This window comes from Passer domesticus, chromosome 2 (assembly GCF_036417665.1).
Source record: "Passer domesticus isolate bPasDom1 chromosome 2, bPasDom1.hap1, whole genome shotgun sequence".
NCBI lineage: Eukaryota > Metazoa > Chordata > Aves > Passeriformes > Passeridae > Passer > Passer domesticus.
Genome location: NC_087475.1, coordinates 126,006,950 through 126,031,181, shown reverse-complemented (window position 1 = coordinate 126,031,181; position 24,232 = coordinate 126,006,950). Strand labels below are relative to the sequence as shown.

Below are 24,232 nucleotides of genomic sequence, written 5' to 3'. Positions count from 1 at the left end.
TCAGATCAAGTTTTCATATCATTTGAAATCAAAATATTGACTTCCACTTAATGGAAGTTTGTATTCTGTTAGGACAGAGCTGTGATTAAAAAAAAAAAAGGGAAATTATAAATTTCTATAGGAGACTTTTACTTAGAAAAGGTCCCTGAATGGCTGATCCATCAATAAAAGAAACCTTAAATATGCATTTGAACTCACACCAACACCACCAGCAATACAATTAATTCCCAGAGGACTACAGACCTACATGATGAGAGGTTCAAATTTGCTATGAATAACTTCATCACATCAATAACTCTTGAAGACCACACACCTAAATGATAGATACTCATGAACTAAGGAGAAAACAGTTCCTTACACTCTCTGAGAGGTCATTCATGGATGGTGGGAGAGTAACCTCAGCAACTCAACAGGGAAAGTTCTCTTCATTTGTGGAAATTAATTTGGTAATATGAAATCAATGCCAGAGCAATATGGACCATAAAACAGGATAGTACAGATTAATGGATCTAATAAAATTGAGAGAAAAAATTAAGTCACTCAGAGAAAAATGTTTCAGGGAGCACTGAAATCAGCCAACAAAATATTTAAAAGCAAATCTTTACATTCAGCAGACACACCATACATTTACCCATAAGCATTTTGGTTACCATAACAACTTGATCCATGCACTCAATTATGTCATTTTTATCTCAGCATTTTGGAATTTGAGTGGTTTGTTTAATAACTGCAGTTGCTTTGGGAGCACAGTGAAGACTTTAAAATTCATTACAGAGTGAAGTTGAAGACTATGCTTTTTCATTTCTACTTTTGGAAAACAAAATTTCTGTCCTTATTCCCTGAGGGGTAAATGTCATATTTAGCAAATAAGCTGCCATAAAATGTTCTTATTATAGATTTACAGTAAGCAGTACCATGTAGCTGACACAGGGAGTGACAACACCTACCATGGCCATCATCAAAGAATTCTGTGATAGTTGCTGAAGTGCACTTGGACCAGGGTTTTGAAGCATCAATGCTGGTCAGAATGGAGGACATCAGGCGCTTGTCTTCCATGGAGCCAAAGTTCTCCTCACAGAACTTGGAGTCATCATGGGAAAGCCCGAGCAAGTGCCCTGTGGAAATGAAACAAATTAATTAAATTATATGACTATCCAGTTTACCAGCTGGAGCTCACAATCATGTGAGGGAAAAGAACTGTACTCATTTATATTTATCAGCAATTGACTTCTTACTGTTTTTCCAATTCACCTTCAGCAAGAAAAACTTTGTGAAAATGTTCTGCAACTGTCTAGAAAGGTGCTACATCTTTTTAAACAGCTAAAAATAAAAGTATTTAAGATGCAACTAAACAAAGGGTAGAAGAATGAATGGGAATAAAGCTGCAGAGAGCTGAAGCCTGAACTTAATGCTCCAAATGTTCAACTTCAGCCAAAAGTTGATTAATAAGATATGCAGGGCTAAATCAAGAGTGCTTTAACAATAAGGACAAAGCCACTGCAGAAAAGAAAGCCTGATGCCCTGAAAGGGACACATTCTGCAAGATCTGGCCTTTTCTTTTTTCAGGTAAGTAAAGCCATTTTTGTTTGGCAATACTTCCTATATAAGGACAGATAAAGCTGTTTTTATGCTGCACTGAGACACTGAATATCAGGAGGTACATGTCAAGTTTCAATCTGATACAGCACTACGTACAAAGACTTGCTCTGAAGAGATGACAACAGCTTTGTTTCATTCCAGACAAATGCTGCTGTTGAGCAAAACAATTCCCTGCTAAGATTATTATTTCAAACTGACAGATTCCTCTGACAGAGTAACCAAATAATCAGTGCAACACTTCTAACCTACAGAGCAAATTCTCTAAAAGTGGGCTGAGCATTTAATACATTGTATATGTAAGACTGCTCACAGTTGTAGAAATTACCTCACTGCAGAATGTTTGTGAAATAAGGCAATGAGGGTCTCTCAGTGGAAAAGGAGTTTAATTTTTAAGTCCTTGTCTTGGAACTAAACAGCCCTAGGTGAATAAAAAAAGCTGGAGCATTGATCCAAAGAGTTTGGCTGAGTAACATCCCATGGCACTCAGCACTGGTTCAGTGTGGGATAGGAATGATAGTTGGGTGCACACCAGCAACTCCAGGATGTAATTTTTCAGAGTGCTCAGCATTTTATAGCACCATTCAGAACTCTCCAGAGCTCTGTGACATGGAGCTTTCAGTCCTGCAGGGCAGAATTGCAGTTTGTCACAGCCTCTGGTACCACTTTATCAATTAGGCCTTTTTCTGACCTAGAGATGGAGCAACTGAGAGGTGTTTTAAAAACTTTTATTCCATTTTCAGTCTCGTGAGAAGGATGAGACAATACAGATGTTATAATGCACACCATTACAGCCAGAAGTTAACTATTTCCTAATTACAAAACACTGTAAGTGTTTCTTGGCCTATCAGCTTTTGTCACACCATGCTGTAAATGCCTTAAAACCAATCATCTAAAATTACTACAGTGCATCTTTCATAGTTCTATTTCTCTAAAGTATCTAGTCTCATTTGTAAGGCCACCCTTTGAAACTTGTTTGTAGTTTCATTTCCATCTTCTATCAGAAGATAATTTCAATCATCTGTCAGACTTTAAAAATTCTCTACAAGCTCATTTCCCACACCACTCTGCAGCACTTCACGCATGTAAGATGCAGTTTTGTTCTCCAGACAAATCCCTTTATTGCAGAACTGTACTTCACTCTTCAGAACTGTTCATTTTCTGCTAAGGACATCCCATGGAAGTACAGAATTCAACAATACAGTGCACATATTCACAGCCTGTTAATGCTCCTGCAGCTTGGGCTGCTCTTGAGTTTCTCTTTCTTTTTTTTCTCCTTCATAGAGACAAATAAAAAATGTCCTTTGGATATGAGAAGCTTGCAGGTAAATGTCATGCTCTTCACTTTGAGCAGAGACATTGAGGATAACACTGTTCCAATTTAGCCTCCCTCCTCAGAAAAAGGCTGGACAGCCTCTATGGAGAATTTCAGAGTAAATAAATAAAATGAAATGCTTCTCAGGCCACTGTTCAGCACAGAACATTTCATCCCAAATACTTTGGCAAAAGCAGAGGAATCTGAAACAGGGTCATCTCCTGGAAAGTGTCAGGCTAATGGATTCACCTTTAATGAGAGAGCAGCATAACTTCCCTGCTTTACAGTGATAAATGGGGTGAGCTGAGGACACACCTCATTAGCAGCATCTACTTTGTCATATTAAATCAGGCCATTGTTCCAGCGGATGACAAAAACCAAGTCACTTACTTGGCAGACTTCAGCATCTTGGAGGAGAAGCTTCCCAAAGTATTTGTGAATCTCCCTTGTTATGTTTAAAATTTTCAAAAATAATTGAAAAAAGCCATCATGACAAGGAAAGAAGCAGTATGTAGTGAATAATTTCCAAAATACATAATTCTGATTGTCAGTGTCTGGGCTTCTAAATTAGCCCCCAGTGATGTTAGTGAGGATAATAGCATTAAATATATGGATTTTAGCTCTCCGTACTGATTTGCCAGTTAATTTTGTATGCACACGTCCTGGGGTGACAAATACTTACATTCACTTACAAACACTGTGAGTGCAACTCTCAAAGGATTTAATGGAGCTAAAATTCCTAATTCTTACCACAACCTAAATTTCTCCCTGTTCTAACTTTGCCTTTTAAGGCACTCTGACCAGACTTAGAAGTGATTAAAGCATATGACAAACTCCCTATGATGCCGCAATCTGCTTTTGCATTTCATTAAAAAGAATCAAAATTCAAAATATCACAGGGCTGGGTAATCTCTAAATACTGCCTGCCTAAGTTTTCCTCTTTTTAGCACAGAAATGAGAACAGCAAAGTCTTTTAACACCTGTACCCTTCATTCTTTTGCATCCAAAAATTAAGGGAGGGACACTTCCCTTCCTACTTCAAGAAGTCCCTCCCCACCACCACATGCATAAAACCCTGCTGATGTTATTACATGACATGAGGGTGGTTTCTGGCATTTCTGGTGGGGTTCTTCCCTTCCAAATTGGAAAGGCTGATCCTTCAAGTGACCCTACATGGAAGCAGAGCTCTGGAGAAAGCTCTGGACAGAAGTGAAGACTCGAGGAATACAAATCTTACACAGAAGGCTTTTGAAAACAAAGCCAATTTTAGCCCCACCCCATTTTGTACAAGTACAAACGTCAAACTGGGCTATTGAAGAAAAATAAAAGGCTCCCAGCAGCTGTGTAAAATGATGACTGATTGAGAATGGGTTTGTAGATTATCTGCTGTTTTCTACTTAATGAAGCATCTTACTGGTGCTGACAGTTCCCACTGAGTGAAAATGACATAATACAATTTTACCAGCAGGATGGTGCTTGGTTAAGTTATGCTGTAGGAATGCACAAAATGGTGAAGGAAACAGATGGAGGGGAGGCAGGGTTTGCCCTCTTGTAGCCAAGGAGGAGGTGGCCTGCATCTCCAACTCCAAAAAGCCCCAAATGGAGTGACATTCTCCCCTCAGAGCTTTGCCTGCTGAAGGCCAACACCTGCTACAGCCCAACCTGCAATGGATTTGAAAATGATCCCTACACCTTGCAGGAATGGGGGGTATACACCTAATACAAGGTGGAATACTTCAGAGAAATTATGACAAGTCAATTAAAACTTTCATCCTCTCCAAGGATCAGGACACAAGAGCCCTGCAGGGAAAGCAGGAGTGCACCAGAGCTGTGCTGGATGTGTGGTGGAGCAGCTCTCTTATTCCCAGGAACACTGGGAAGGAAACCAGAATCACAGAATATCCTGAGCTGGAAGGAACACACAAGGATCACCCAAGTCCAGCTCCTGGCCCTGCCCAGGACAGCCCCAAGAATCCCACCCTGTACCTGAGAGCACTGTCCAAACACTTCTTGGAGTCTGGATATTTCTGGTTTTTCTTAATGTACAGTTCCAGACTATCTGCAGAGGTTCTCTGAGTGAAGAGCATGCAAAATTACTGTCATACATTTCTCACTGGCATTTCAAGCATTAGAAACAAGAAAGCAGAAAATACCCACAACATGCAGCAGGCCAACTCCAGGCTTTGCTAAAGCACAAACCAAGGTGGGTCTCCTGGAAAAAAGCCACCTGTTTATGGACAAGAACTTGGGACAGCATGTCAAAGAGCTGCTCTTGCACTCCCTCTGACCACAGGAGACATGCAAGGTGACACAGCAGGCTGAAAATGCTGCAGGCATTGTAATTTGTTTTCTCAGAGGAGCTCAGCTCGGATGGAGCACGTGTTTGCCAGTGAGGTCATGCCTTTCACCTCATTTCCAGCTGGGACAACTGGGGAGCAAAAGAAGGTCAAGAGATTTGTCCCAGGCTCCCCCATGAGTCAGTGGCTCTTGTGGGATCAGGGTTCAGGAAGCTCCTGGCTCAACATTCCTTGGGCTAATAATCACCAGCCCAGACCTCGTGCATTAGCCTCCTGCTCTCCCCTTGGCTAAACAAAGATTGCATGTGGGAACTCTGTCAAAATAAAACCACTTCTTCTGGCATGGGCTGTTTTTCTAACTCCTGTGAGTTTCTGACTCCTTCTTAAGAACTTCATGCTGCTATCACTCAGGAATCCTCTTGAAGTCATGATGGAGCTAAGCAATAACAATTAACAGAGCTGGTGGTTTTTTTAATAAACAGAAGTGATTTGAATTACACAAGCTTACAAAAAATTGCTTAGAATATAAAACTAGCCATTCCTCTTTTTTTATTCTTGACCTTTACTTCCAGTTTTCTTTTCTTTGACTGCTATCAACCCCTTATGAAAGAAAAAGGATTAAAAAAAAACACTCTCTCTTTTAGATCTCCAGCCCAGAGGCAGTTTTTAATATTTCTGGCTTAAAAGAGTTCTTCAGACTCAATGAAACAATAGTCTGGAGCGCAGCTTCTTCTCAGGAGCAGACATTAAAAAAAAAGCCCTAATCAGACATTTAGCCACCAGTGCTGCAGACTTTACACAAAACAAACCTGTGCTGAGCTGGCTTGATGTAACAGACTTGTGGGAGATCACAGACACATCAGCCCTGTCAGACAGGCAGTTCCCAGGCAAGGTTCTGCCCGGGCAATCAGAGACCACTGTGTCCACACAGACTTAAATAATCATTAAAAAGATGTGGCCTTGGAGGTCCACACTGCACTAATTAATGGGGCATGTAGAAGAGAAATATTCATTTGAATGAAGAAGCAGGAGATGGTGACACCTATTTCACACCTGTTCAACTCAGAGGAGTTTGGAAAGGACATAATTCACAGCAGCTCATGGTAAATGAATGAACTCTGTGGGAGTACACAGTGCAAGAATGTAAAAACTGCATTGTCTGCTGCACCAGAAGTCTCCCCCCACAAAAATTACATTATTGGATTGGTATTATCTCCCTGCCAAGGAGGAAAGCAATCCCTACTTTAGCCTGCAGTCTGCAAGGCTGAACACTGAACTTCTTTCAGAATCATAAAATCAGAGATCACTTAGGTTGGCTGGAAAAAACCATTGAGCACAACCATAAACCTAACGCTGTCAAATCCACCACTAAACCACGTCCATAACATATTTTTTGATAATGACTGCTGTGAAATATTAGGCAAAACACAGAGTTTTACAGGTCTTTGCAGGTGGAGCAATGATATATTTTATATAACATTACAAAGTAATAAAATATTGCTGGGCAAGCCAAGAATTTTTATTCAAAATTTAAACCAGCAACCTTTTAGACAGCTGATGTTTGCTTTTTGAGACATCAGTTTAATTTTCTGCCCCACCTTCAGCTCTTGTGAAGGCTTAGCTTTGTCTGCCCACCCTTCCTCTTAATCAAAAGGGGTATGTTCATGAAGGCTTAATTTGAGAGCTTTTGCAAGCAGAAATTAAGACAGAACTTTGAAAAAAAAGGGTTCAAAGAGGAGGAATCAAGCCATTTTCCTGATGTATGTCAGCAGAGAAGACTTGGATGAGTGTACTCTCTGTTTTTTTTTGTTGTTTTAAGAAAGCAAATCTGCCTAATTACGATTACCTGGATATTTGCCTAAACTTCATCTGTCATGAAGGAAACCTAATATGAGAGTCACAACCTCCACTCTTTTTCTCATGTGGCTGTGAGACTCTGTGCCCTTGGCAATGTATCCCCCTTGAAAAGAAAGGCTCCAGGAGATTTGTAGCTGTCAGGTCTGAAGCTTGTCTTTATCTGCTTTATCTTGACAGCCTGGAAATCAAAGGGCTGCATGTTCAGCAGAACATGGCAAAGGAAAGATTGCTGTCTTTAGTTACTTTTGAGTGTACACAAAATGAGCACATGTGGCAAAACAAGGAGTGGGAGGATTTTTTGACTCTTCTACGGACATCAAAAGACCCCTTTAAGTATCACACACATTGTTCTCAGTTTAATTTCTTACTGAAGGAGTCAGAAGCAGAGTTTGCTGTAAGTTAGACATGGTATTCCTTCCTCAGTGGCCTGCAGCTCAAACACAGCTCAACCCACAGCTCCAACCCACTCAGAGTTCATGGTATCCTGATGTATTTCAGCGAACCACATGAGTAGAGATGCCAGGAGCAATACCTCACTTCTAAAATGCCTTTTTTACAGAAAATGATGCTTTCTAATACATTTTGCTAACAGTGCTCATGATACTTTTGTCCTCAGTGGTGACAAAGGCCACAGGAAGACACCATGCTGGAAAAGATTTGGTATCAAACTTGTTACTTAAAATATGAAGAAAATTCTTGGCTGTGAGGGCAGTGAGGCCCAAGCACAGAAAAGCTGTGGCTGCCCCGTTCCTGCAAGTGTCCAAGGCCAGCCTGAAGCAACCTGGAAGAGTGGAAGGTGTCCCTGCCCATGGCAGGGGGTGGAACTGGATCATTTTTAAGGCCCCTTCCAACCCAAACCATCCCATGATTTTTGAGCTTTAGTTTCTGTGCAGTCCCCTGGTTTCAGGCATCACACAGCCCAGCTGTGGAGGATGTTGTGATAACTCCTCATAACCACAGAAGATGATGCTGAGCAGAGACCCTGAAGAGGCATCCTGTGCATCCCTCTGCCCTGGGGCAGGATCAGCATCCCCTGAGCCACAGCTGCTCCAGCCAGATGGCTCCTGTGAGCCTCCAGAACCAGAGCCTCCCCAAGCACTTCTCTCCTGCCCTCAGCTGTCCTGCTCAGATGATTTTGGCTAATGCTTAAAGCAAATCTGCCCTGCTGAAATTTCAGGCCATTAGCCCTTGTGCTGTCCCAGGTGGACATGGGGAATGATTTATTATGCAAATTTTTGCAGCGATTTTTAAAATTTATTTGAAGGCTGCTTTTATCCCACCCTTTGGCCTTGCCTCCCCAAAAGTCACATGTGAAAGATAAAAGGCAACTAATGAACAAAGGTTTAATTAGTTCCACGTAGCAATGCTAAAGCTATAACCTAAAAATAAAATACTTGGAAAGAACATCAGTAAACCATATTACTCAGGAGGACAGAAGGAGTAACTGCATGCCAGAGTGTTTGTGTAACAGAGGAGTAGGAACATTGCAAAAGGTCAAATGAACATTATCACTGAGAAAAAAAGGCTGTATTCCCTCTTTTTAAAAAAGTAAGTTTCTTAAGATTGATGGAAAGAACAAAGATAAATATAATTTAAAATGTTAGAGCCATGTAACTCCCACTGAGCTGAACTGGAGCCTTGCCTGCTTGAAGGCTGCAGGAAGGCTGCTTTTGTACTTAAGGACCAGATCAAAACTCAGCAGACTCTAGATCAAAACTCAGGTTTAATTCTTGGCTTTCCCTGGGATTCCCTTTGTGATTTGGGGGAATTTCCTATTGATAAAACAAGCAGTAGCTCCTCTTAGATCCCTTTGAACTCTTCTCATTTTGCTTTTGTAGATGGCAAATTGTTTAGGGTGGTGGTATGGTTGTGCCAAAGCACAGTGGGACTCCAGCACAAACTTCTGACCACGACTGTACCTCAAAACACAGCACCAGGCTGCAAAACATGGAAACATCCCATCACAAAATATGTCAAATGTAATTCCAGCTGATTTACTGTGCCTGGTGCTGGATCCTGTTGATCTCCACTTGTTTATAATTCAGCACTGTCAAAGTAACAAATCTCTGATCCAAAGGTCCAGAGTATTAGAGTGCAAATCTCATTGTTTTTGCTTCCTGATGGTTATTTTAATAAGGGACACATGGAGAAGCAATGTAGTGCTGCCCTATGAAAAACATTAAATAAATGTTGAGATTATGAGCAATCTCAGGTTCTTTACCTGCTGTCCTCCACATGTCCCCAAGAGGCAGGGAAGTACATGAAGCAAGGAAACATTCAATTTATTTTTTTTTTTTACAGACAATAGGCTGCTGCATTGTTATGCTTGGAGAATTCCTATATACTGTTCCTAAACTCAGACAGCTCTGCAAAGTTGTGGAGGTGTAGTTCAAGGAGCTGCTAGAGGTAAAAAAAAAAAAAAAGCATCCATATGCCACAACATAGTGATGATTTCAGGCAAGGATCCAGGGGTTATTTTTGGGAAAATGAAGCTACTGCTGTCCCAACTGACAGCAGCATGCCCCCTGCTAGAAAATAACCAGATATGGATTTACTGATGGTGGCTGGATGTCTTGGCAGGCTGTGATTTCAAAATAACATTTATGGCATTAGCACCGCTCCCTTGTATTCTGAAGAGAAACCGGATTACCAATTCAAAGTTACAAGGTTTCTTTCCAGTTTTTTGTTGCATTGTCCTCTTTTTTTCCCATTTGACATTGCAGACAAGCTACATACAAGTAGGACAAGATTTAGGTCCTACCTTATCAAACTTTATATAAAGATTTCCACCTTTTATTGCCAGCTAATCATTTACACCAAGAATTTGCATCTATTCCTTCCTGTGCTCTCCTTTACAGGCCTGTGGAGGTTTTGCCTGTTGCTGCTCATTCATTCTCTCCCCCTCAAAAACCACTGGCCAAAATCCATCTATTTTATCTGGAAGAAATAAAGCAAACGTCTCCCACGTGATGTGGCAGAAACCCTGGCAACAGAAGCAGCAGGTTTGCTCTGCAGCAAAGCTGCTTTTTGGCTTCCTGTGCACCAATCCAACCTGAGCCCCCGGGCTGTGCATCCTCCTGCTGGGTTGAGCTGCAGTTCAATTTACTTTGGTTGCCTTCCAGACAAAGAATCTGAGTCTGGAAAATGCTCTTGGATCCTTCAGGGGGGAAGCAAGAGCATTCAGAGCCCCTGGAAGTCACAGTGAGGACACTCTGAGGATCAAGTCCATGCTAAAGATGCTGCATCTGCTCCCCATGCACAAAAACCACTCAGAGTGACTCTGCTTCAGCCAGTGGCTCACCTTGACCTTCCAAGTGAAAGAAAATAACATTTCAGGCTCAGAGCATCCCCTCAGACTGAGGAACTGAGCCACTGTACAATTAAAGCTACACCCTGCCCACAGGACAGGGGGAACTTGGAGATTTCTGGATTGCAGGAAGAAATCTGGTCTCCAAATAAAATACAGCAAGGTTTTCCCCAAAGTGCTTAACTAAAGGGTATCCATGCCACACTTTTATTTTTCATCCTTTTTTGACCTTTGATTTAATTTAAGTACTCAAGCAATTTTAGCAGTGTTTTCTTCTCAGCTTCTCCCACTTCAGGCCACACACACAAAGATCATTCTGTGACTTGACACCCCTCCTTTCTAAAAACTTCTGGTGAGGAGGGAAAAAAAAAAGAGGATGTTATTTCAAACAGCCTCAAACTAGAGGTTTTATGTCCATTAGGGTTCTTATTTATTCGTTTCAATTCATGCCTTTTTTACATTGAAAATTATAGTTTTTAGAGATTCCTGTAAATGCTTAGGTATGAAAATGGCCTTTCTCCAAAATGTGCTTCTAGATCACTAAAAATAATTCACTTTTGCTTATATTTTCTCTGTATGGAATTCAAGGTAACAATGTGAACGTTTGCTGCTCATCCCTATCTTTACTGATCTGTGTTCTTTTATTTTTAATCTGCCTAAAAATGTATTTATTGCTGATAAAATGGCAGGAAAGGCAATGCTTTCCTCTGCACACACCAGAACCACCAACAAGAGGGCTCCTCACCCAACCCTACCCATGACCCTCAGCAGAGACATCACTTCTGGGTGCAAGGGACACAAGCAGTGTCCCCAGCACTCTGGCTGTGAATGACAGGCTAAGTTTGCCATTTAACCCATCCCAGATTTGTGATGGCTCACTCACAGCATCCACATCCCATGTGATCTGTCTTTCTACACCGCTGTAGCTCTCTCTAAATGCACTGAATTAGTGAATCCAGAGGATTTTTTCTTTTGTTGTGGTATTATTGCTTACTAAAATAAAATTTCTGCTTTGGGGACTCATCCTGACACAGTATTTCATGTTTTCATGCAACGCCTGATGCCTCCTCCAGCCACCACTGATGCCATTCCTTTGAAGAACCATAAGAGGATCAGGGTTAGGACCACTTGTCACTGAAGAGTCAGGTCATTTTCCATCCTTGGTGACCTCTGTTTCCTCAGCCACATGTGCAAGGCACTCAGATCTCAGGCTCTACCTGCAAGCTCCTTGAAAATAGAACCACTGCAATGATACTCCCAAAGCAAACTTTACTTTGGTTTGGCACAAGGTACAAGGCAATTCAGCAGCTGGCTCTCTCTGAAAGTTCTCCTTTCCTTATTATTTCCTTCCAAGAATTTAAAAAAAAAAAAAAAAGAACATTCTCCACTTTCAAATTGCTGCTCACTCCCCAAGGTGAACAGCCCTTATAGCAAATGTATTTCCAGTGAACACAGTTCACAAAACATCAGCAAATGAAACATTATTAAGATGGCAGCATCTCTCTTGAAGGGTTGTATCATGGCAGAAGTAATATCCCAGAACATAAACTTTCTTCTGTCATTAATTCTATCTTAAACATTTTTGAAAGGTACATACAAAGCTCCTAATTTAACTGCTGTCCACAGAAGTGGAAACTGAAACAAAGCTAAACAGGTTTTGTGACCAAACCTTTATCACCTAAATAACATTTCACTTATTACAGGATTTAAAATTAACTTCTGTACACTTACAAAGACATTGGAATTATGTTGGGTTTTTGCCACAAAAGCTTTTCTCTGCAGGGAGTAGAAGGAGAAAAGCTTCCTAACAACAGCGCATGCAACAAGTTGAAAAATATGACTTATTTTCCAATAGATAAGTGCATGCAAATGACAACAGATGGGCCAAAAGCTTTCTCAGGAGGGCCATGCATTGACATCTCTGGGCAGTAGCAGCAGCCTTTGAATTTTCACTTCAACTGCTGCTTAGAAAGGCCACTGTCAGGGAGGAAACACCTACTGTGCGCCTTCCCCTGCCTTCTGATCCCTTATTAGTTAACCCTGAAGTGCATATGTACACAGCCCTAATCCCCAGGCGGGGCTCTGGGCCGGGGGAAATCTGGAATTAATTGCGGGGTATTTTGGTTCCTAATGCAGCTGTTGGGAGTGTTTGGCTTGGCAGGGGAACAGAAAAGGCACTGCATACCAATTTCGTGAGCCACCGTAAAGGCTGCGTGGAGGCCGTCGTCTTCAATCACCGCGCAGCTGCGCTCGGGGGAGCAGATGGTCCCAACGTCTGCCATTCCCAGGGTATCACAGGAATGATGCCCACATAAATCCTGCCCAGGAAAGGGAAAAATAAAAAAAAGAGAAAAAAAAAGGTTACAATGAGTTTTTACACCCAGCGGTAACAACCGGTTAAAGGCGCCTTTGCCAATGGCAGGTCCCGGATGAAAATATCAGTGTAAAGTTCCAGGTAAAGATGTTAAAAGCACAGCAAGGCAATCCCTGGTAAGGTCAGTGGGAGTATTTCCATGGACTTTAACGGGTTTTGGATATGTTCTGCAGCTAATTGTTGTTAGCTGTTGCAGCTAATTGTTGTTAGTTAAATTTGTATTTCTGCTATGCTCACACTTGCATTGAGGTAGGCACTGAAAATAGGCTGTGGAAGCATTTCCTCACTGACAATAAAACCAGAAAATTCTCTTTATTTACAGAAGGTAACCAAGGCCCAGAGAAAGCTTCAGCTTCCTGATCAGTCCTTGAACCAGAGATCAGCTTTCTTTTCTGAAACCAATCCTATACTCCCACTTAACTGAAATGAGATTGCTGCATGTGAAACCTCATTCCACATCTGCCAAGCAGTACAATTACTAATGTCTTACCCAATAATATACCAAGTATTTAGCAATTCTCAGAGATTGCTGAGAGTCAGTGATATAAGAGAGTGCAAAATCCCAACAACTTAACCACTTCTCCCACATGCAGATATGGGGTGTCTCCAAAAACCATGCAGGTAGCATCAAGTTTTGTCTTTCAACTTTGGTCAGACATTGTGTTTTTATCACCAGCAGCAATTTCTCCATGGTGCTGTTGAAGCAGAGGGAAGAATAATAGTGTGCATGTGCATATATACACATTTTTTGGAAGAGAAGGAGAAGAAGGGGCCATGCTATTTGGAACTCTTCAACATTTCATTGTGGTTGAATGAAATTGACACTTTCAAGGCATGACAAATGTTATTATCAAAGTGATCAAAGAGCACTTTTCCCCCTGCATTTTCAAGATTCTCTTCTTCCCTTCAGATCTGTTTCTACAAGGACTTCCTTTTATGAAGCCTTTCATAATTAATCCACCTGAATAACAGACACCTTATAGGAGGCTTCAGAGCAGCAGTGTTCACTGATTATGACAGGTTAGGCAAACCTGGAAAAGCACAGGATTCAAACCTCACTGAAGTCAAAGAAAACCACACCTAGTGCACAGATACTGTGACAGAGCATCTCTCTACAAACACAAACAAAAAAAAAAGAAAAAAAAAAGAAAAAAGGTGTGTTTTTTCCCAACAAAGAAAATTTTCAAGCTAAAAAGACAAAGCAGTATTACATAGATGGAGGAGAAATTTCAGGCTCAGTTCTGGCTTCTAGGAAACGATCAGTGGGACAAGAAGACACCATCTTAAGCTCAAAGTTTAGGTTGGACATTTAAGAAGAATTTCTTCACAGAGAGGGTGATTGGAAGGGGCTGTCCAGAGAGGTGGTGGAGTCCCCAATTCTGGAGGTGTTTAAGGAAAGACTGGAATTGGCACTCAGTGCCATGGTCTAGCACAAGGTGGCTGGACTCAGTGATCTCAGAGGTCATTTCCAACATGACTGACCCTGTAATTCTGTGATGGAGCAATATGACCTGAGTCCACACAAGCAGCTGAACTGCAATTCTTACACAAGTACCAAAAAGCACATAAATCAGACAGAAAGCAGCTTACTGGAGGAGGGCTAGACAGGTTGGGAGTGCCAAAATAGTATAAACTGCATTAATTCAGGCTTTGTCCCTGCATGCAGATTCTATGTCACTCAGTCTTTTCTGGTATTAGGGTGGCATCATTACATAGGTACTGACATCAGTGCTGCTCCCAGCATGGCACAATGGTATCAGCACCCAGATGCCTCATGCCACTCAGGATTTACTCCCATTTGCACACAAGCAGAAGCTACACTGGCAATCTACACCAGCAGCCAAAGCCAGACTTCAGAGTGATTCACCAGGTTTGATGACACAAATGTAACTAAAAAAAATTACAATTTTTCTAAGCAGGCAATCTTGTAAACTTCCACAGAGCTAATTCTGATGGGATGTGTGGAGCATGGAATATTAGGGCAGAGATAATGTCAGCATAATCTCACCTCAGCATTTCAAAATCTGTGCTCAGGATTGCATTACAACGTCCTCCCTGGTCCTAGAAAATCCCACTGCAGGAAAGACATGATTCTGCAAACTGCTGATATGCCAGGCCACCTAGCTCCTCCAATTCCCCACGGACAGCTGGCAAACAGGTGTCCTCAGATGACGTGGGACCAGCCATGCCCAGAAAGGAGAAGAGAGCCCACCCTGGGGTCAGAAAGTGTTGGGCAGTGCTCCAGCAAAGCCCTGGTCCCTCAGCAGCCCCATGGCCAGTCTGGGAGTCCTGCAGCCGCTGCCAAATCCCAGCTGGGAAAGAGCAGAGGGGCTTGTAAAGGATTCTGGAAACAAGGACAGGAAACATTTTCTGGCACCAGCTCCTGTGTCAGAAGCTGTTATGGGGATGTCTGTGGGCTGCCCATCTGCTGCTAGAGCAGGGCATTGCCATGGCTGTGCTTCGGGCAGAGCATGGATTGAGCATCCTGGTTTTCCCTGCCAATTCCAGCCCTTGGTGGCTGCCTGAGGATGCTCATAGGCAGCTAAGGCTGGTATTATCAATAATCATTTAGGCAAATTACTGAGGGCTCCTCTATATTGTCATTGTCTCATTCACTTATTTACTTCTCCTGCCTCTGCATGATTTGAACTGCAATATATTTCTGTTCCTAGTATATACTAAAAACAGAACTGCAGCCTATCAAGTGGCATCTCTGAGACAAATATTCTGAAAACTTTGCTTTTGGGTCAATTCACCAATACCGGCTTGACTGCAAGTGATGTTACTGAAAATCATGCCTGCTTAGCCAAACACTGGCTATGGATTATTCATTACCAGAATCAATAGCTACATTTGTTTTTTGCTTTCCTGGGCAGTCCTGGAAAGCAGTCTACTACTTTCATGAAGTAAACTTTCTGGGAGTACAGTAGAAGGTTTTATTTCCCTGGAAAATATTTTAACTTTTTGTTAAAAACAGGCTTCAATGTAATGATGCAATCTTAAAAAATCTGTGTGGGTAGCCTCAACTTTTCATACTCCAGCTAAAGCACGAGGAAGGAGGGGACTCGTGATACATAAAATCAGTTTCCAATGATTATTTCACTCTAGGTTATTTTGTCTCTACTAGAAAGCTAATCAGCTACTCAGATCTGGATGCTCATTTGCCTTGAAACAGTGGCAGAAGAGTTAAAGAATGTTTTTTATATTTCTAGAGAAGGAAAACAGCCTGGCTGTTGATCTGCTTTACAGTAGTTTCAAAACAGAAGAATGACAAGGAAATGCATTTGCTATGCAGGAGGCAAGAGATGTTAAGCTTTGGCAAAGGAATGGCTTAGTAAAACTAAGCTGTACATCACAAGTCTAGTAGTTAATTAGACAGCTCATTAGAGGCCAACTTTTCTTGGCATCCTAAATCCATCAGGAGCAGCTGGCTGGCTGCCATGTATACATGGCCTTGTTGTGAAGGGAGGTAGCTGTCACCGTGTCCTGCCTGGAGCAGGAGGCTCTTTTCACCTGGAATGTGTTCCACAGTAGGTTTCAAACCAGCAATAAACTGTTTAGTGAAACCTGGTGTTAGGTCAGAGGCCACTGACCAGATCCAAAACACGATGTGAGAAGCAATGTGGACACTTTGGTGGGATTTAAGGGCAGAAGAACATGTCCTCAGGTCTTTTGGGTTATCTATCCCTCACAGGGCTTGCAGTTTGGGATCCTGCGGGTCCCAAGGTGCCACAGTTCCACAGTCTGGAACAGCAGGGCACTTTGCCTACTGGGGTTCAGATGTTTCACTCAGATGTTTCTCCACCTTTGGCCCTGAGGGAAGCTGAGCACACAGAGCTTCTCAGATCAGAATGAGAGGGACCCACAGGATGAAGCTTTGTAGCAGGTCAAGCTGCACATCACCTTCTTGAAAAGCACAGCTAAAACCTGTACAGCTCTGTTCACTTGTCTTCTGGTCCCTTTGCAGCAGCTCATCAGCTCAAGCCTTTTGCCAGTGAGAACATGATCCAGCTACAAACTCCTTCCAGGGATGAGGCCAACTGGAAGCATCTTTTTTAGGAGAGCACTTCATGGTCTATACCAGGCTCCTGCCAAGCACACAGGGAGCTGTGGCTCCTCCTGGAGCAGTCCCTGAGCCCGAGGTTCCCCTAGCCAAGGCTGCAGCTGAAGTGCAGTCAGTGAAGGGACCCAATTTTTGGTGCCTATTGCTCATCCTTCTTCTTTCCCACTGAACAGCCTGTGGTAAATCACAGAAACAGTTCCTCTCCGTGCCTGAGGAACCCAGACCACCTTGCTCCAAGCGCTGCGCTCCACTCAGCGGCTTCAGGTCACGATTCCCCTCGTTCTCACCATATGAATTACTCACTAAACAGTGACAGACCTTTGGTCAGAGGGGTGGAAAGTTTCCTTAACACCTGGAACAGCTTACGACCTCCTGGTTAAGGAGCTCTCCTGGGAGGTGGGCGATACAGACCTAAAATCCCTCCAGCAGAGGAAGGAATTAAGCACGGCTTTCCGACTTCCTGCAGCAGCGTTCCCACCGCAGGCTGGGCAGGAGGGTGGGGTCAGGTGGTGCTAGAACACACACATCCACCCTCCCATCAGCTCCTCTGCAAAGTGGGAGAACTTCCACTGATGCCACAGCAACCTGGAATGGCACACGTGGTTTCAAAGGTAATGTTCACGTGGGCAGAAAGGATCCTGGGTGAGGAAAGGCTGGCTGCGTTACTGCTCTGTCCTCCCTGGCCACATTCTGAGAGGGTGGCCAGAGCCTGGTTACCTTCTGAGGAAAACCACAACGGTGATACCTGCCAAAACAAAACCCAAATGCATTTCCCCACTAACTTAACTTAAAAATTGAGGTGATTTGCTTTTGGGGTTCATATCATAAATATGAGCCTGCGGCTTCAGCATTTAAAAAAAAAAAAAAAAAACCAAAAAAAAAACCACAGCAGAGTTATGCAAACTACAGGTTATTTTAAAATACTGACAAAACGCACATAAAGCATTTGGAATCTGCATGGGGAGGAGAAGTTTCATTTATGAAACTTATGATTGATGACCAAGTAAAAATGTGTGATTTAACCTGCTTAAGCCACAGTTCCTTTGTGGAGAAACTCTACACCATCTCTCCAGACCAGGGTGAATCAAACTTCTCCTCTACCAGTTATGTCCCTACTTTGTTTTCCCTAGGGACGTTATTTAAATGTATCTGATGTGCAACAAAGTTGGGGAAAACACTACGAAACTGGTATACACATCACACTACAATTTCTTCAGAGTAAAAGTAATTAACAATGAAATCTATTCTATTGACCATTGGTACAGTGACTTATTTTACTTCTAGGGGATAATAATTGTTGGAAGATGATAACAGAGAAAAGAAAAAAAAAGCAAAGGACAGAAGAAAGAAGTAGAGCCAAAGAAAGCATGTGCTCCATGCAGTGAAATTATCATCTACAGAGCTGAGATAATACAAAGCTTGCTGTTAAATTTCCACAGCACTGCCAGATGGACAGTTAAACTAAATCAAACACACCAGCCCCATATAATTACTGAGTAGAAAAAGGCAGGACAGTGGCCTTTGGCTCTAGCATGAACCCTCTGCTCGAGCCAGGCATGATGGTACTATCACAGATGATGCTAACAAGCACTTAGGAAAGGATTTTTTTCTTGCTACTAATGTCTGTATCTACTGTGAGAAACATCTATTTTAATCTTTAGATGATTCAGAATGGGGGGGAAAAGAAGAGAGCTGGATTTTGTCCAAATGCATTCAATAGTTCACTTGAAATTTAACTAAGGGCCACTAATGAAATAGTGGATGGATTCTAGAGGATAATTGCAGAGCAGGCTGGACCTCAGAAAAACAACAGTGTGAGTTCAAATGCAGTTTGCAAGTCCCATCTAATCTGTTTTGCTATGGTGACAAATAATCTGGCAAGTGTTTTGTTGCACCCATAAAAATCTGAAGATAATCTGCTTCCAGCTCCTGCAAACTGCTCACTACAAAAAAGGCTGAAACAGAATAAACTCTAAATTTGCTGTTGACTGCACTGCTGTGGACAACAAGTGATGTAATCTCCAGGGAAAGAGAGCTTTGCAAGCCCTCTTGCACACAGATACTTCTCTGCTTCGTGGAGGAGACTCACCTGGCCACCAGAACTGCATCCTTGCACCACCATATTCCATGGAGGATGCCCCAGGATTCATGTGGCCCAAAGATTTACAGCTGCTGCCAAGGACTCAACCACAAAGTAGCCCAACAGCAGGGGATCCATGTACTCTCTAAGGCTGTTATGGTCAAGCTGCCTTGAGGAAATTTAGAAATATCTGAAAATTATCACGTTTGCTTGCTGTCAAGTCAGACCTCTGTCATGCTTCATCCTGCTCCTCATGGGTCAAAGTGACAGATGGCAGCCACTGGGAAAATACACTTCTCATTATCAGATTTAAAAAATCACCCTGGAACCCAACTAAATTTCTGCAATATTTAGTGACAGATGATTTCTGTGTCCACTTAAGGTTTTTACAATGGCCAGATAAGTAACTCTAGTAATCCTTGCATTTACACAGTAAACAGAGGACCCACTGCAGCAAATGGACCCTTGCCATCATTGACAAGCAACACAAGGCCTAAAAACAGATTTAAGATGTTGCCTGTATCACCCCAAACTGAATTCATGTTCATATTGACTTACTGTGATCTGCAGGATAATTGCTTTAAAGCCCTTAGCTAATTAAATACAGATTATGACCAGAAGTAAGTGGCTGTTTTAACTCAGAAACAGTAAATTTCCTTCTAAATTCTTTTACATAGGCAGTACTTCAGAGTATGAATGATTATGATGATGACAACCATAATTTGAACTTATGTAATATAATGTAACCACTACTAATTTAATAATGAAGGAGAGCTGCCAATGCACTCTCAGGCTATCAATGGTTACTAATTTATTTTTAAAGAAGTAAAGACAACCAAAGAGGATGAAGCAACACTGCTGAATTCTGTCGGGATTCTTCCTTTATATAGGAACTCAAATAAAGCCCTCTTTTAGTGTAAAAAAATACCATCCAATCAAATGTCACTCCAGAACAAAGCTAATTATTATTTAGGGATTTGTACGGCACCAGCCATGCACAATGCAGATTCTATCTACACAGAGCCAATTCCATACAGCTGAGGCCACGCATTCAGCTGACAAACCATCTGCAAATATTATTCTGTTGACAACACGAGGCTCAAGGTGGCCTCAGTTAGTAAACAACGATGGAAAATGTACCTCACACGTCTGCCCAATCCCTGAAACCCCAGGCACTTAGAAAGAGACATCTGGATGTTCAAAAATCAGCATGACGATATTCAGAGCCCATCAAAACACGCAGCCACGGCTCGGCGTCTTGTAGCTTAGCAACCAACTTCATCCATCCAAAACAGAGTTGTAAAAGTGGTGCTCTCCTGCCAACTGCTGCCACTCTCATTGAAAAGCTAAACTGGAAAAAATCTCTCCTTTAGTTCAAAGCGGGGCTGTTTTCCCCAGGAAACATCTCCACTGCTTTTTCATCCTTTAACCCTTTTCGTGTTTACATTCCACAGGGAGCAAATAGATTCGTGTTGACATTTCAAGGGTAAGCATATAAAAATCGTGTGGGCTCACACATACTCTCTCTGCAAAGAACATCATGAACACATGTAGCAAGAAACTCCAGTCTGGTTCTTAATTCAGTCAAACACTGCCAAACAATGTCCGTGTGCACACAGCAAAGCATTAAAGCAGATTAAGTTGTCCTGAACTGCATCGAGCAGTTAATCCCAGAGTTAAAGCTGTTAAAATGTAAACCAAGAAAACACAAGCCTGTGCTTTTCTACTCATGAAGGAGCCCCGAGCAGCAATGCAAGCAACATTTGCATCTTAAGAGTGCAAGGAGACCACAGGAACCGTGGTGATTTATTTATTCTATGCACTACTTACACCCCAGAGAGGTAAGTCTGTGCATTTCTCTTGAGCCTTTGAAAGTGGATTACTGATTAGCAGCACCCTCTTATTCTGCCAGGAGGGTGTCCACGCAAAGAATTACAGCTAAGCATCTGTAAAGCAAGTGCACTTTACAGTCACATCCTATCTCAGTCCAAATTAACTTAATAATTGCTAAGGTTCACTGTCGCCACCCTAAGCGTTTCAGAATTGTCATATAGCCCAGGGAAATAAGCGGGAATAGTGGCACGGAGAAACTCCCTTCAGAGAGAAGGGATGGATTCTGGCCCAGGCTTAATAAGCCATTGGAAAAGATGTTTACAGCAAACCCAAAGACATTCTGACCCAGTCTAGGTAGCCTGCTTTCATTCAGGTTATAGCGATAAAAAACGAAAGCTTGCAAATTGCACTGATGGGCTTTAAACTGCTAAAAAGGGCTCCTCTTGTACAAGTGATGCCTGACACAGAACCGAATGTTTCAACTATTTACAGCTATAAAAGCAAGCCAGGCGCTTTTTTTCGCCCCTTCTGGAGCAACTCCTTCCACAAACCATCCAAAGCATCCTTTTTGGCAGGCTCCTACGATGTAGCAAAGCCGGAGAACTCAAATGAACGGAAAGTCATGCAGTTATTTTTTTCGTACTTGGGGAAAGGGAAAAAAAAAGAAAACACCAAACCCAAACCGCTGAAGGGATATTCTTACAGAACTTCATTGCATAAACTCGGCCACATGTCTACCAGAGCAATGTCCCTTAACGACCTCTGGCAACGTAATTAATCAACAACCCAGCGTGGAGCAAGCTGGCACGGCTCTGCATGGGCAACACAGGCAGATCCAACCCACGGCTGATGAGGGCATCCACTGGGGACAGGACAGGGACTGCAGCCCCTTGCCAGCATCCAGGACAACTCGCACAGCCTGTGCAGCCCTGTTTACCTGCGGTCTGCACTTACGTCCCACACCTGAACCACAAGGGCTGCCGGAGCTATCCTCGCTGGAAACAGCGGCCCGATGTGCTCCACAAGCGAGACGTCTGTGCCCTTAAGCTGCTCTCCACCACCTTCCCCAGCAGGTTTGTTTGGGGACTAATCTAGTTTAGGAAGCGCTATCAGCCCTTCCCGACTGGACCACCTCTAAAAGTGTTAAACATCTCACAGGAACAGACAGGACAAAGGCTGAAGCAAAGGGACGTCAGGCTGAGTCCCACGATCAAAGCTCCCACCTCTCCACCGGGCTGGGGTCCCAACACTGAACCCAAGGCGGGGGTGACAGCACAGGGCAGGGGACATACACAAATCTCAAGCGCTCTGCCATTCCCGGCAGTGGGTGCCGGTCCCTGAGATGCTGCACTGCCCGATGGACGAGCCGGATCCATGAGCGGGGCGGCAATCCCCGCGCAAAGCCGAGCAGGGTGGGCAGGGGTCCGGCAGCCCGGCCACCCCAGGCCCGAGGGACACCTCGCTGTCGCCGTCACGGCCATGCCCGCGGCCAGGGCCATGCCTACCTCGCGGGTGAAGAGGATGGCGGCATCGTAGTGCTCCTCGTGGTCATCGTCGAGGCGGTTGTGCTGGTGCTGCCACTTGCAGAAGTTCTTGAGCGTGGTGGCGGCGTTCCTGTTGACCTCCAGCCCCTTCTCCTTGTCGCCCAGCGCCACCACCTTCACCACGGCCAGCCGCACGTGGTTCTCCAGGCTGGCGTGCGCGTAGAGCCGCGAGGCGATGGAGGCCAGCGTGAGCAGGTAGTGCTGCAGCCCCTTCCCGTACTTGCGCACCATGGAGGCGTCGGCCACCAGCAGCAGCTCCACCTGCCGGGCCCGGGACACGGAGCGCCGCCGCCGCCGCCGCCGCCCGTCCCCGCCCGCCGGCCTGGCGGGGTCTCGGGTCTCGCAGCTGGTGCGGGCCGGCACCGTCTCGAAGCTGAAGCTGTCCCTGCGGAAGACGTGAGGGGCGCGGGCCGGGCCATCGCCGTAGATCCGCGCCGCGGCCTCTCCGCGCGGAGCGCGGCGCGCCGGGCGCACGGTGTAGCGGGAGCGGCCCACGGCGAAGAAGCCGTCGAGGCCGCCGCAGAGGTTGAAGACGGCGAGCGAGCGCGGGCTGCCGTCCACCGTGCCGCGGTAGTGGCAGCGCGGCCCGTCGCGCTCCAGGTCGAGCAGGAAGCGCTGTCCCCCGGCGTAGAGCACGTAGCCCGCCCTGCCGCCCCCCGCGTAGGTCGGGTCGAGGCGCCGCACGGCCCCGCGGGGCGGCCCGGGGGCGGGGGGCCGGGCGGGCGGCGCGCCGGGCTCGGCAGGTGCGGGCGGCGCGGCGCGGCCGGCGCGGGCGGCCAGCAGCAGCCACAGCAGCAGCGCCGGCAGCATGCTGGCCTCGGAGCGGGGCAGCGGGGCGGCGGGAGTGGGAATTGTGGTGGTAATAATGGTGGTGGTAATAACGGGGGCCGGCCGGCGGAGCGCGGCAGCGGAGTTAAGGGATGGGGAGAAAAGGAGAGGTGAGGGGAAGGGGGAAAAAAAAAATTAAAAAAAAAAAAGGAACGGCAATAAAAAAAAAGAAAAATAAGGAAAAAAGTTCTCTCTCCCGAAGTCAAGTGTGAGTGGGAGAGAAAAAAATGTCAACAAACGCCGCTCGCGTGTGAACTTTGTGTTTCTCTGCAGGGAAGAGCCGGGAGCACATGGAAGGGGAAGAGAGAGAGAGAGGGAGAGAGAGAGGCAAAAAAAAAAAAAAAGAAAAAAAAAATCCCAAATCGCTGCTGCCGGGGAGGCAAAGTGAGGAGAGAGGAAAAGGAGGAGAGACGGCTCGGAGCCGGCAAGTAGAGAAGTTTGAGCACTTCCCACTCCTCTTGCACTTCTCCGCTGCAGTCACCGGATCATCACCAGCAGCAGCAGCAGCAGGGCAGGTCTGCTGCGACTCGGCACTTTCTCGGGCTCCGGTGGGCTCCTTTCCTTCTTTTGCCCTCTTTTGTTTTGAAGAGGAGAAGGGGAGAGAAGAAATTCAGGCACCCCAAACCGCCTCGATCGTCTCCGGTGAGATGGTTAAAAAGGGAAAAAAAAAAAAAAAAAAAAAAAGGAAAAAAAAGCCCAAAAAGCGGAAAACGTCCTGGATTTCTGTAAAAGCCCCCTCCCCGTATCTTTCCTGTTGTTGTTGTTGTTATCCCCAGTCTGTCGATGTGAACAAGAGGAGAAGGGAGAGAAATGTGAAGATGAGAGGAGGTGGAACAATGAATTTATAGCGGAATGCCATCCTGCAATGGCAATTTCAACAATTCGTCACTGCAGGCTGCCTCTTAAAGGGAGAGCTTCAAAACCACCACTCCCACACTTCCTTCTCATTTAATCAGACAGAAGGAGAAACTTGAGGGGAGGCGGAAAGGGGGAGGGGGGGGCGGCTCGGGGGGAGGAGAAAACCAGCGAGAGTGAGCGGGAGAGAGGGAGAAGAGCCGGGGGAAGCCGGGCCACGGCACGGAGAGATGGTTTTTATGTTTATGTGTGTGTGTGAAAAACGCGAGGTTGCCCCGCATCG

The 24,232-nt window shown here is 44.4% G+C and overlaps 1 protein-coding gene and 2 long non-coding RNA genes across 3 annotated transcripts in view; 2 read left to right on the top strand and 1 right to left on the bottom strand.

The window, feature by feature from the left end:
* Positions 1–23,370, bottom strand: part of ADAMTS5 (ADAM metallopeptidase with thrombospondin type 1 motif 5) — a 38,980-nt gene extending 15,610 nt beyond the window's left edge. Inside the window, exons 1-3 of the mRNA XM_064411133.1 lie at positions 22,228–23,370; positions 12,558–12,690; positions 948–1,115 (exon numbers count right to left, since the gene is read on the bottom strand). Of these exons, the coding sequence (XP_064267203.1) occupies positions 948–1,115; positions 12,558–12,690; positions 22,228–23,076 (1,150 nt within the window). The 5' untranslated portion in view covers positions 23,077–23,370. The remainder of the gene's footprint in view (positions 1–947; positions 1,116–12,557; positions 12,691–22,227) is intronic.
* On the top strand, positions 1,079–11,135 carry LOC135295077 (uncharacterized). Its single transcript, XR_010357145.1, has 3 exons — positions 1,079–1,566; positions 9,367–9,471; positions 9,924–11,135. It is a non-coding gene; the product is annotated as an uncharacterized LOC135295077 (long non-coding RNA).
* LOC135295076 (uncharacterized) lies at positions 22,738–23,797 on the top strand. The gene is made up of 2 exons (XR_010357144.1): positions 22,738–22,930; positions 23,368–23,797. It is a non-coding gene; the product is annotated as an uncharacterized LOC135295076 (long non-coding RNA).
* Positions 23,798–24,232: the final 435 nt, after the last annotated feature.